The sequence below is a fragment of the Monomorium pharaonis genome, chromosome 1, assembly GCF_013373865.1.
Source record: "Monomorium pharaonis isolate MP-MQ-018 chromosome 1, ASM1337386v2, whole genome shotgun sequence".
Classification (NCBI taxonomy): Eukaryota; Metazoa; Arthropoda; class Insecta; order Hymenoptera; family Formicidae; genus Monomorium; species Monomorium pharaonis.
Genome location: NC_050467.1, coordinates 5,886,960 through 5,900,536, shown reverse-complemented (window position 1 = coordinate 5,900,536; position 13,577 = coordinate 5,886,960). Strand labels below are relative to the sequence as shown.

At 38.6% G+C, this 13,577-nt stretch overlaps 3 protein-coding genes across 3 annotated transcripts; 2 read left to right on the top strand and 1 right to left on the bottom strand.

Annotated features, from left to right (window-relative positions):
* The first annotated feature begins 4,395 nt into the window (after positions 1–4,395).
* On the top strand, positions 4,396–4,785 carry LOC105830068. The gene has a single exon (XM_012669211.3). The coding sequence runs from the start codon at positions 4,538–4,540 to the stop codon at positions 4,736–4,738; it is 201 nt and encodes a 66-aa protein (XP_012524665.2). The 5' UTR covers positions 4,396–4,537; the 3' UTR covers positions 4,739–4,785.
* A 2,982-nt stretch (positions 4,786–7,767) lies between these two features.
* LOC105830070 (fibroin heavy chain) lies at positions 7,768–10,707 on the bottom strand. Its single transcript, XM_012669213.3, has one exon. It carries the CDS (start codon positions 10,705–10,707, stop codon positions 7,768–7,770), a length of 2,940 nt encoding a protein of 979 aa, XP_012524667.2.
* A 976-nt stretch (positions 10,708–11,683) lies between these two features.
* LOC118644817 (uncharacterized PE-PGRS family protein PE_PGRS54-like) lies at positions 11,684–13,374 on the top strand. The gene has a single exon (XM_036284435.1). It carries the CDS (start codon positions 11,684–11,686, stop codon positions 13,145–13,147), a length of 1,464 nt encoding a protein of 487 aa, XP_036140328.1. The 3' UTR covers positions 13,148–13,374.
* Positions 13,375–13,577: the final 203 nt, after the last annotated feature.

Here is a 13,577-nt window from a genome sequence, read left to right as displayed (position 1 = left end):
TTTTCCGTTGTGAAATTCAAGAAAATCTTTACATATACTTACATGTTAATTGTTATAAAAGTTTGTCGCTTAAAAATTTGAGGAATTATCTTTATGTGGATAGAAATTTATAAACTTTGGTCAAAAGTATTTTCGTGGGATATTTAAAAAATAATAAAAAATAAAAAATAGAGTAATAAAAATTTCTATAATTGGAAGTTTATAAATAAGTTGCTCTCTACCTCATTAACGTAAAGCACGAAAGTAATAATTTAGAAAATCAAAAAGTTGAAATGTTATTGATCAAAATGAATAAACATATGACAGGAAAAAATGCATTAATCCTATAGATTTATTAGATTAATTGAACGATAAATTATAGATAAAATCCCGCAATAAATCTCACAATGCGTACATATACATGTCTTCGATGTAAATACATGTCAAAGCAGGCGTACTTGCTAATATCTGTACGTTCTTCAAACTTGGTATGGTGCGACTTTCACCTTTCACGTTGCTGAAGCACGATTCTGTTGTTGACTTTCCGATCTGTTATCCTATCGATCCGATGAGATATCGAACGAGTACGGCCAATAAAATACACCAAATGTGGTGTGCGACGACTCGGTTTCACTAATGGATTAATGAAACATAAGACTTGGATAAAGATGCACGGTACTTTATCACACTTTCGCAAATAGATGAAATGTCGAATCAGTGAAGAGTGATTTAAAGTTCACGGAGGATTTTAAGTCCACATTAGAAAAGAACAACCAAAACAGTCATTTTATCTATTTTATTTTCTTTTTAAATATTAAATCTTTTTTATTTTGTTATCTGTCATAAGTATATCCTTTTTTGTTTCAAACACAATTAAAGAGACTATTCAGCAAATAAGTACCCAAATTAATATTCTTATTTAAAATTTATTTAAAATTTTTATAATAATTCCGGATTCTATAAATTAATGAAGAGCAATTATCAATCAAAGAAAAGTGCTATACGTAAATAGAAAAAGCTGCAACATTTGAATGATTAAAAATAAAAAATTAAATATTTGTGAACACATCCATATTTTTATTCGTTTAATCACATTCTTAATCTAATCAAGTAAATTAGAATTTTGGGCAACAAAGTGAATCGGATTATACAATGCACGCGGTTCTTTTTCCTTTATTTTTCTACATTTAATGATTAACTCTTTTACATGTTTTGAGATCATCTAGAAAAACTGTAACTTACCGGCAGAATAATTATCTTAAGGTCATTGCATTGCCGAAATAACCTTCACTCTTAATTCTCACAAAATAAACTTGCGTTCCCAATTTGAAATACTTTGAGATACCTAGAAATACCTATTCCGTTGCCAATTATAAAACAAATTAGAAAACCACTGCGTATCCTTCAGTGTGCTGCTTTCACAATTTGTAATAATCAAGTTATGACATTCTTTATGTATCTTATGCGTTTTAACATGCACGGAAAGAAAGATTTCTTTAAATTTAATAAAATTGATTGAAAACAAAGAAGAATGTATGCTTTGAAATAGTCAAATAAAATTATTTATTTAAAGAAAACAAATACGGTTATTTAATTATTTATTAATAATGCTACTTGATTCAGTGAAACAATATTTTTTTTAGTCAATAAATATAACGTTTTCTATAATATAATGTTGTTTGAATAAAATTAATAAAATAAGTAAATCCAAATAAGCGGAGAAAAAGTATTGAAAAAAATCGTTCTCCTTGTATGCAAAGAACTTTTAAAAAATATATGTATACCCTATAAATATAATACAACATATAAAATATATTTGTGTATTTGTATCTGTGTATAGATACATTTTTTCATATGTATCTGCAACTGTCCGTATTAAGATATATTTTTATCCGTATTAAGATATATTTTTAAAATATTTTATTTATTATTACATATATGCAAATGATAATTATGTAAGTAGTAATTTTTACAATCATTGATAAATTTTTGTATGGTTTAATCCAAAATACAGAAATTCAAATCTTTATGACTCAACACTTACAACACTCGCATACACTAGTTCTTTTTCTTATTACATATTACCTTCTCTATTGTAGCTGTCTATTGTCAAATGTCGAAAGCTGTAATTACAGTCATCGTTTTCTGCTTTTTACAAGAAAACCAATTTACCGCATCCAAGACTCATCATCTTTAAATATACTTTATCTATTCTCAGTTGTCATCATTTAACTTTTATAACAACAAATTTACATGCAATGATCATTTCTGTTGATAGAGTTCTATCCAAATTATTAATAATAATTAATTAATCATCAAATTATCAATGCTAAGAAATAAAGAACAAAGCCATTAATTAAAATAAAATTTATATTTTAAGGATGAAGTTCATCACGGTGATTGTTATCATAACATTTTCGCATATAATAGTACACAGTCAAGATTTCGATGGTCACTTTTTTGAGAGAATCATGAACAAGGATCCTGGTAAGAACAAAAAAGTTAATCAAAGATTTCTCTTTAAATGCAATCAATGAAAAAAAAGTTTAACTGTTTTAATATTTAATGCAAAGATTATTAAACAATAACAATTTTTTAAAAATTTATTTATTAATTAGAGTTTAACTTAAAAACTCAATAAGCTATTGCACTAGACATATTGCGGTTTTAGCACAAAAAAACTGCAGCTATGCGCAGTCAAAGCTAATTTAAACATTAAATAATTCCTAACTCGCCGCACAATTAATCATAATTTATCATAATTATCGTGATACTTAAAGATTACTCAAGTGACTTTACGTTCGTCACTGAGATTTACTATGATACATGCCTGTCCCAATGACAAATTATTTTCTTTTGTAAAACATTATTAAATAAATGTATACTTAATTAACTCTCAAATTAACTCTCAAAAATATATTTTTAATAACTTTTCTTTACTATTTTTTAAATTGCGTTTTTTACAACTAAAATTTAAGAAGTAAAATAAAATACATAAAAAACAAATTAAAGTTTATAGATTCTAGATGATATAATATAGATATCATTGCGAATTTTATAATAAAGAATATAACATTTTGATATTTCTCGATTACACTCTTTCCAATTTTATTTTATTGTTAGTACAAGTCTTTAAAAAGTAAAAAAATACTAATTTATGTAGTAAATTTAATTTATGTATATTACACATTTATTATATATAAACACATACATTAATTTATTTTTAAAAAATTACGATTCTAGTGATAAAGTAATTTTCTAATATTTTGCAATACTTCTTACTTTTCATATTATATTCTTATGTTCACGAAGACGATGAATTCTCACTTCCTCTAGTAAGAACTAAATATCTAATTACTAAAAGATTTATATTTTTACAGTTCGTCCGCAATCGGATTCAAACACATATTTGCCGATCATGAATATTCAACAATTCGAAAAATCACAAAACCTCATGTCGGGAATAAACTCTCAACAGAATGACGTAACGAATTACAACATCCAACGGCCGTCATCACTCTTTACTCCGCCAAAGATCAGTTATTTGGCATGTGGGCAACCTTTCTTTACCTCAAGTTCGAGTAACCAGCATTACTTCTCAATGTGCGTGCCACAAGGATTTAAAGATATCTCGTCCTACAACTCTCAGCCTTTATCGTCTTCTTTGTCACTAAACATCCCGGAATCATCGTCCACTCAATCTTCACCACAATTTCCGCTTTTTCCAACGACCAGTCAAAGATCTTTCCGTTCGGCTTCTAGAACTGAGAAACAATTGGGTAGATCTACTGGTGGAAATAAAGGCATTTCGACATTCGAAATCGCCGCACCTGCCTTACCTGCAGATATAGAAGATAATCTTTTTCTCTCTAGTCCTGCCAGACCCTTATTTCGTATTGATGAGAGTACGTTATTTTTTGTTACAGTTAGTATAATATAAACGCAAGAGTAAATAGAAAATAATTTCCGATTTTAACATTTAAAAACCACTCAAGCTGGCTACGATCTCAAACATCCCCCACATATCCATAGTCTTGATGTCGAATGCAGTAAAACCATGATGACTATAAAAATCGAATTCAATCGTGCTTTCAATGGCATTATTTATTCTAAGGTAAGAGTAAAACACACCAGAAACAAACTAAATTACTGACAATAATATATTGATTTTATTCAATTTTAGGGATATTACACGAATCCGGAATGTCTCTACGTAAAACAGAACTCTGGCTTAACCCAATATTCATTCACTGTAAATCTAGATTCCTGCGGAACTCAATTCATTAACGATTTTAAGGGTGCGGTTGGCCAAGCATATTTGGAAAATGTCCTCGTATTACAAGTCAGTGTCGTACTAATTAAATTTATTAGTTTATTTTTGCACATCTTTTTAAGATTTCAATAGTTGTTAGTCCGCAAAAAATATAATTATTAAAATAAATTCTTTTTGTTAAAGAATGAACCGGATATACAAGAAGTCTGGGATTCAATACGAAGAATACGATGCCTCTGGGAGGGAAATATTGATAAAGCTCTAACGGTGAATCTCTCAGTAGATATGTTGAACCAGGAGATCGTTACCTTCAGTGGCGACACTGCAGTAGCCAAACTAGATATTCAACTCGGTAAAGGACCTTTCGCACCAACAGCCGATGGACTCATAAAAATTGGAGAACCAATGACCCTAGTAGTCTCCGTAGAAGGTGATCCTGGTTTTGATCTCCAGGTGCGCATTAAAAATCATCTTAATAACGCATAATGATAATTTATGTAATAGAATTATATGTTTTAACATATAGAAAAATGTTCTAAATATAATTAATCCATAAATATATATAAGGAATAATTGCAAGCTAATAATTTGTTTTTGACATGTTTTAATTTTATTTTTAAGAAAACAGAATTCTTTAAAAATAAAATTTTGTTTAAAAAAATTTGATTGTAAATAAGAAATATAAATTAGACAAATATTTTTAATTTCTTTCAAGGTGCGTGACTGTTTGGCACGAGACAAAACATCGGTAAACACGCTGCAGCTCACCGACGAAAGAGGCTGCATTTTGAAACCGAAGCTGTTTGGTGCTTTTCAAAAGACAAAAGATACTGGCAATACAGGTGCTTCTATCATCGCTTATGCGTTCTTCCAAGCCTTTAAGTTTCCCGATGTTATGGATCTATTCATCGAATGTAATGTGGAATTATGTAAAACCAATTGCAAACCTTGTCCGCAGATAAGTCAAGTAAGCGCCACAAATATCAATTTAAATACGATATACTATTATATGTAATATTAAATATAAATTATCTATTACATCCAATAAAATTAACATTGTATGGCATGTTCTAAAATAATACATTTTGATGATAACTTATAAAATTTTTATACATACGAGAGTTTATAAAATATTTTTAAATAAATTATTCTAAATTCTATCAAATTTCTTATTTTACAAGATAAATTGTGCTTTATATTCTTCTATGCAATATTACAATTAACTCGTTATATTTAAAACAATTATTTATTATACTATTTAAAATAATTACATTTTACATTATATTTGAAACATGTTTCAGCAAATCGAACCAAGAAGACGTCGATCAGTGACATATGCATCACGTTTAAATAACTCGACAAAATCGATTTTATTATCTGATCCATTTCGTGTTCAACGACGGATTAAAGTGATTCTGTTAGACGATTTAAGCACAGTATCCAATCACATTCTGGATAACATAGAAGAAACAACAGTCAAGGCAATATTAAAAGCGAAAGAAGTTTGCATAAGCAATAGAAAATTTTATACGATTATTTTTCTTGCGTTAAGCATGCTTTTCATCGCGATTATAAGCGTAATTGTGCTATATGTTAAATTACAAACCCATAGCCCACAACTTGTAGAGTCTCAAACATAGTATTATTTTTGTATAATATTTTTTTTGTAATAATATTTAAAAAAAATTGCGAAAAAAACCAATAAAACAGGCAGAAATTTAATAACATCTTATTAAGCTAATAGACCGTTATTTTGTCTTTGTAATTATTTAGTTGCAAAAAAATGCTAAAGATCTAAAAAATAATAATTTTATGAAATAATGTAAGAGCTGGTTTGTATGTTCCGTGTTGTGTAAAATTCATTATCATACGCCATCATTCATAAGGCAATAGAGCCTCTATGAGAAATTTATTCGTTTATTTGTGTAAGTAACCGAAAAATTTAGTTCATTAATATTTAAACTCTTCGTTTAATTCTTCATTCTCACTTCTACTGTACTTAGGCCTTACACAACTGTTTCACTTCTCTCATAAACATTTCAATATCAATATCTAATCTGTCTCATGTATATTTTTACATTTGTTTCTTGAAAAGAATTTGTTTCAATCTTTTTCTGCCCTTTGTTTTGGATAAACTTTGGTCTCTATCTCGAATTTTGTTGATTTTAATTCTTCAAAGTAAGCTAGTATTAATTATTAATTACATATTCATATATTACTATTAGAGTATTTCATTGTTCAAAGAAAACTTTAATTATAAAATATATGATATCGTATCATATCAGTTTCTCGATATTATCATATTATGCATCAAAATACATCAAGATATCATACTTATCTTTTATTTCTAATTATAAAATAACTGACCTAAATAATATATAATAATATAAGAAATTTTTATAGAGCAGCAAAATTAATATAATTATTAATGTTTCAAATTTGTCAAATTGTCAATAACATCTGGTTTTTTATTAAACTAGACACTAGAGATCCTTCAATTAGAGTTGCGTCAAGTTAGAAGAAAAATAGCGGATAAAAAGATATAACAATATTTACTCTCTTTTTTGCATGAACTCATGCGCAGAAAAACCAACATTAACATTTTCTATTTTACCTTATAAAAATTATATGCACAATGGTTTTTATGTTATACAATAATTATTTCTTACTTTTACAACTTGTTAATTAACTTTCAACTTATAATATTATATTATAATATTAATTTTATATATTAAATATTATGTAATAAATATTAATATGTTATCTTTTTATTTTCATTACACTCATTTCTCTTATATTTGTCTTTATTTTTCTCGCTTTTTCATTGCCCGAAAATGTACGAAGTTATCCGGCATGTACCGAATGGAACAAAAATGGCAGACCAATCAAAAGTCCTGGGTCGACTTGACGTAACTCTAATTAAAGGATCTTTACAGTTAGTTCAGCGGCCTGTTCTGCATCGGCGACTCCTGCACCAGCAAGTCTATCAGCAGCTTGTCTAGCCGCAGCTTGTCCCGCATCAGCGAGTTCCGCGCCAGCGAGTTCACGTCAGCGCAACCCGCGCCAGCGCGTCCCCCGCCAGGGAGTCCCAAAGAAAAGTGGGCATTTAATCGCAAAAATAGGTTCACGAATGACAATAACAAAAGATATATGATGCCTTTGATGAATTTCTTATTGCTTACAAATCGGTGTAATAGGCTAATCCGCTGCTTGTATACTTGCTTCGTGTACTTACACGGGGATTTTTCAATTTAAACTGTCATTACGATTACTATTTACATTATGAAACAGTTTGCTGACCCATTTGGGGAAAAACAGAGTCTGGTATTTCAAAAAAACATTCTGATAAATAAAATTTATTCTTATCAATGGTTTTTGCGTAAAAGAAAAATATGATGCCATTCCTTCAAAAAAAAAAAAAAAAAAAGTAATTTGAGGTAATGCTAAAAGCCAATATAATAACCGAATGAGCAAAGTAATTACAGAAATTATACAAAACCATTCATTTAAAAATATCACGAAATTGTAACCGTCACGCGGTGTGTCTTAACGGAGGCAGCTTGAGTATCAGCAGCCTGACCAGCGCCAGCTACTCCCACAAAACCTTGACCAGTAACAGTCTGTTCAACAGTAGCACGTTCTGCGGCGGCTTGTTCAGTGACAGTTTGTCCAGTAGCAGCGTGTTCATAGGCAGTCTGTCCAGCGGCAGCCTGTCCAGCGGCAGCCTGTCTATAGACAACTTGAGTAGCAGCTGCCTGACCAGCATTAGCTACTCCCATAAAATCTTGACCAGCAGCACCCTGTCCAGCAACAGCATGTCCTGCGGCAGTTTGTCCAGCAGCAGCGTATTCATAGGCAGTCTGTCTAGCGGCAGCCTGTCCAATGTTAGCCTGTTCAGCGGCAGCCTGTCCATAGGCAGCTTGAGTAGCAGCTGCCTGACCAGCATTAATAACTACCGTAAACCCTTGACCAGTGGCAGTCTGTCCAGCAGCAGCATGTCCTGCGGCAGCTTGTTCAGTGGCAGTTTGTCCAGCAGCAGCGTGTTCAAAGGTAATCTGTCCAGCGGCAGCCTCACCAGCGGTAGCTTGTCCAGCGGCAGTCTGTCTATAGACAACTTGAGTAGCAGCTGCCTGACCAGCATTAGCTACTCCCATAAAATCTTGACTAGCGGCAGCCTGTTTAGCAACAGCATGTCTTGCGGCGGCTTGTTCAGTGGTAGCTTGTCCAGCAGCAGCGTGTATATAAGCAGTCTGTCCAGCGGCAGCCTGTCTATAGGCAGCTTGAGTAGCAGCTGCCTGATCAGTATTAATAACTACCGTAAACCCTTGACCAGTGGCAGTCTGTCCAGCAGCAGCATGTCTTGCGGCAGCTTGTTCAGTCGCAGCTTGTCCAGCAGCAGCGTGTTCAAAGGCAATCTGTCCAGCGGCAGCCTGTCCAGCGGTAGCTTGTCCAGCGGTAGCTTGTCCAGCGGCAGCCTGTCTATAGACAGCTTGAGTAGCAGCTGCCTGACCAGCACTAGCTACTCCCATAAAATCTTGACCAGCGGCAGCCTGTCCACCAGCAACATGTCCTGCGGTGGCTTGTTCAGCAGCAGCCTGCCTAGCGGCAAAATTGATACAAGCTGCTTGAGTAGCAGCAGCCTGACCAGTGCCAGCTACTCTTGCAAATGTTTTAATCTGTCCAGCGGCAATAAGTCCAGCAGCAATTTGTGCAACAGTTTGATCAACGACAGTTAATTTAGCCAAGGTCTGTCCAGAGGCAATTTGTAAAGCGGCAATTTGTACAGCAGCTTGTTTAGCAGCAGCAGCATGTCCTGCAACAGTATAACCGGCGACAATCTGTCTAGCAACAGCCTCTGCAGTAGCTTGTTCTGCAGCAGTTAGTCCTGCAAAAATCTGCCTTGCAGCAGTCTGTCCAGCGGCAACTTGTGCAGCAATAGCCTGTGCAACAGCTTGTCCAGCGGCAGTTTTTTTTGCAGAAGCTTGTGCGGCAACATGTCTAGCCGCAATTTGTCCTGCGGCAATCTGTGCAGCGGCTTGTTCAGCGGCACTTAGTCCTGCAGTGACCTGGGCAACGACAATTCGTGCAGCAGCAATTTGTGCAGCAGCTTGTTCAGCAGCAGTTAGTTTATCGAAAGCCTGTCCAGCAACAACGAATTCAGCAGCAATTTGGGCAGCAACTTGTTCAGTGGCAACCTGTCCGGCGGCAGCCTGTTCAGCAGCAACTTGTCTAGCAGCAGCCTGTTCAGCGGCAATTTGTGCAGCAGCTTGTCCAGCAGCAGTTTGTTCAACATCAATATATTTAGCAACAATCTGTGCAATAGCTTGTATAGCGGGAATATGTCCCGCAAAAACCTGTGCAGCGGTAACCTGTCCAGCGGCAGTTAATCCAGAGGCCTGTCCTGCATCGGCGACTCTTGCACCAGCAAATTTATCAGCAGTTTGTCTAGCGGCAATCTGTTCTGCGAAAACCTGTTCCGTACCAGCGAATTCCTTGCCCACAAGTCCCGTACCAGCGAATTTTTCATCAGCGCGTCCTGCGCCAGCGAATCCCGCGCCAGCAAGTTCTGCACCAGTGAGTTTTACGTCAGCGCGTCCCGCGCCAGTAAGTTTCACGTCAGCGCGTTCCGCGCTAACAAGTCCCGCGCCAGCGAGTCCTGTGTCAGCGAGTCCCGCGCCAATGAGTCCCGCGCCAGCGAATCCCGCGCCAGTGAATTTCACGTCAGCGCGTCCTGCGCCTGCGAGTCCTGCGCCAGCGAGTCCCGCGCCAGCAAATTCTGCACCAGTGAGTTTTACGTCAGCGCGTCCCGCGCCAGTAAGTTTCACGTCAGCGCGTTCCGCGCTAACAAGTCCCGCGCCAGCGAGTCCTGTGTCAGCGAGTCCCGCGCCAATGAGTCCCGCGCCAGCGAATCCCGCGCCAGTGAATTTCACGTCAGCGCGTCCTGCGCCTGCGAGTCCTGCGCCAGCAAGTCCCGCGCCAGCGAGTCCCGTGCCAGCGAGTCCCGCGCCAGCGACTCCCGCGCCTGCGAGTCCCGCGCCAGCGAGTCCCGCGCCAGCGAGACGCGCAGCAGCGAGACCCGCACCAGCGAGTCCCGCTCCAGCGAGTCCCGCTCCAGCGAGTCCCGCTCCAGCGAGTCCCGCGCCAGCGAGTCCGGCTCCAGCGAGTCCCGCGCCAGCGAGTCCCGCTCCAGCGAGTCCCGCTCCAGCAAGACCCGCGCCAGCGAGTCCCGCGCCAACGAGTCCCGCGCCAGCGAGTCCCGCGCCAGCGAGTCCCGCGCCAGCAAGACCCGCGCCGGCAAGTCCCGCGTCACCAAGTCCGGCGCCAGCGAGTTTCACATTAGCGAGTCCCGCGCCAGCGAGTTTCACGTCAGCGCGTCCCGCGCCAGCAAGACCAAAAGTGAAGTGGGCGTTCAATCCCACAAATAGGTTCACAAATAACAATGGCAAAATATACATGATGCCTTCGATAGGTTTCTTTTTGCTTACAAATCGGTGTAATAGACTAAATGGCTGCTTGTGTACTTACTTTATGTACTTGCACAGGGATTCTTTAACTTAAACTGCCGTTACAACTACTACTTATATGAAACAGTTTACTGACCTCGTGGGGGAAAAACAAAGTCTGGTGTTCCAAAAAAATATAATAATGAATAAAATTTATTCATATCAGTAGTTTTTGCATAAAAAAGGTATAATGCCATTTATTCCAAAAAGTTAAGTAAATCAAGATAATGCTAAAAACCAATACGATAACTAAATGAGCAAAGTAATTACAGAAATTATACAAAACCATTCATTTAGAAATTGTAACCGTCACGCGGTGTGTTTTAACAGTTTGCTGCGACACGTGTGAGACGCAATTTAAACAGGTGTGTAAAAATTCTTATGCCGCCACGACTCAGATGCACGTGGAGTTAATCAGTATTGCTGGTAAACGTTTGTCAGCAATACTGATCAACTTCACATCCATCTGAGTCGTGGCGGCGCAAGAATTTTTACACACTTGTGTAAATTACGTCTCACACATGTCGCAGCGAACTGTTAAGACACACCGCGTGACGGTTACAATTGCGTAATATTCCTAAATAAATAGTTTTATATAATTTCTGTAATTACTTTGCACATTCGGTTATCGTATTGATTTTTAGTCATTATCTCAATTTACTTAATTTTTAAAATAAATTAATAGTACCATACCTTTCTTTTATGCAGAAACCATCCATATGAATAAATTTTATTCATCAGAATATTTTTTGGAAACATCAGACTTTGTTTTATCCCCACGGGGTCAGTAAACTATTTCATATAAATAGTAGTCGTAACGACAGATTAAGTTGAAAAATCCCCGTACAAGTACACGAAGCAAGTACACAAGCAGCGAATTAACCTATTACACCGATTCGTAAGAAAGAAGAAACTCGTCGAAGGCATTATGTATCTTTTGCTATTGTTATTCGTGAACTTATTTTGGGGTTTAAACGCCCACTTCGCTTTGGGAGTCTCTGGAAGCGCGGGACTTGCTGGCGCGGGAGTCGCTGGCGCGGGACTCGCAGGCATGGGAGTTGCTGGCGCGGGACTCGCAGGCGCGGGACTCGCCGGCGCGGGACTCGCTGGCGCGGGAGTCGCTGGCGCGGGACTCGCAGGCGCGGGACTTGCTGGCGCGGGACTCGCAGGCGCGGGACTCGCTGGAGCAGGAGTCGCAGGAGCGGGACTCGCAGGTGCGGGACTTGCAGGCGCGGGACTTGCAGGCGCGGGAGTCGCAGGCGCGGGACTCGCAGGCGCGGGACTCGCTGGCGCGGGACTCGCTGGCACGGGAATGGCAGGTGCGGGAATCGCAGGCGCGGGACTTGCAGGCGCGGGAGTCGCAGGCGCGGGACTTGCAGGCGCGGGACTCGCAGGCGCGGGACTCGCTGGCGCGGGACTCGCAGGCGCGGGACTCGCTGGCGCGGGACTCGCTGGCACGGGAATGGCAGGTGCGGGAATCGCAGGCGCGGGAGTCGCTGGAGCGGGTGTCGCTGGCGCGGGACTCGGTGGAGCGGGATTCGCTGGAGCGGGACTCGCTGGAGCGGGACTCGCTGGAGCGGGACTCGCTGGCGCGGGACTCGTTCGCATGAGACGCGCTGACGTGAAACTCATTGGCGCGGGACGCGCTGACGTGAAACTCGCTGGCGCGGGACTCGCTGGCGCTGGTCAGGCAATTGCTACTCAAGCTGCTTATAGAGAGGCTGCCGATGGACAGGCTATCGCTGGACAGGCTGCCGCTGGACCGATTGTCTATGAACACGCTGCTGCTAGACAAGCTGCCACTGAACAAGCCGCCGCAGGACATGCTGCTGCTGGACAGGCTGCCACTGGTCTAGGTTTTATGGGAGTAGATGGTTCTGTTCAGGTAGCTGCTACTGAAGCTGCCTATAGTCAGGTTGCCGCTGGACAGGCTACCGCTGGACAAGCTGCTGCTGGACAGACTGCCGATGGACAGACTGCCTATGAACACGGTGCTGCTGAACAAGCTGCCACTGAACAAGCCGCCGCAGGATATGCCTCTGCTGAACAGACTGCTACTAGTCAAGGTTTTATGGGAGTAGTTGGCAATGGTCAAGCAGCTGCTACTCAAGCTGCCTCTAGACAGGCTACCGCTGGACAGGCTGCTGCTGGACAGACTGCCTATGAACACGGTGCTGCTGAACAAGCTGCCACTAAACAAGCCGCCACAGAACATGCCTCTGCTGGACAGACTGCTACTGGTCAAAGTTTTATGGGAGTAACTGACGCTGGTCAGGCTGCTGCTATTCAAACTGCCTATAGACAGACTGCTGCTGGACAAACTAGTACAGGATTGGTTGGCGCGTTGAGGATTGGCGCAGGAAGAACTAGTGCTTTAGCGGTAGCTGCTTAAAAGCAAATGGAAATAATTTTTTGAAAATAACTAACGACGGCGCAAGCAGAAAGGAAGATCAAAACCTCTTACGCAACAGTTAACTAAATTACAATTTTTTTATCTTTTATTTGATGCATACTTTTGCAAGCATTAAATGTATTATTCATGTTTTGCGCCTAATTTAACCTCGAGAAAAATGTAGTGTGATTTTATTTTAATAATAAAGTAAAAGATTTTTATCAGCATTTATTGTTATATTATTTCTTTCATATTATTTAATGTTATGTTTGATTATAATAGAAGTCATATTTCTTTAAATCTTCGTAAATTAACCTGTTTTTCTCTATTTAATTACACCTGATTCACTGTGTAAACTTATACTTTTTGAAGAATTTTTGAGCTCAAAAAATAAAAACTAATACTGGTATACTTATTTAACATTTAAGAA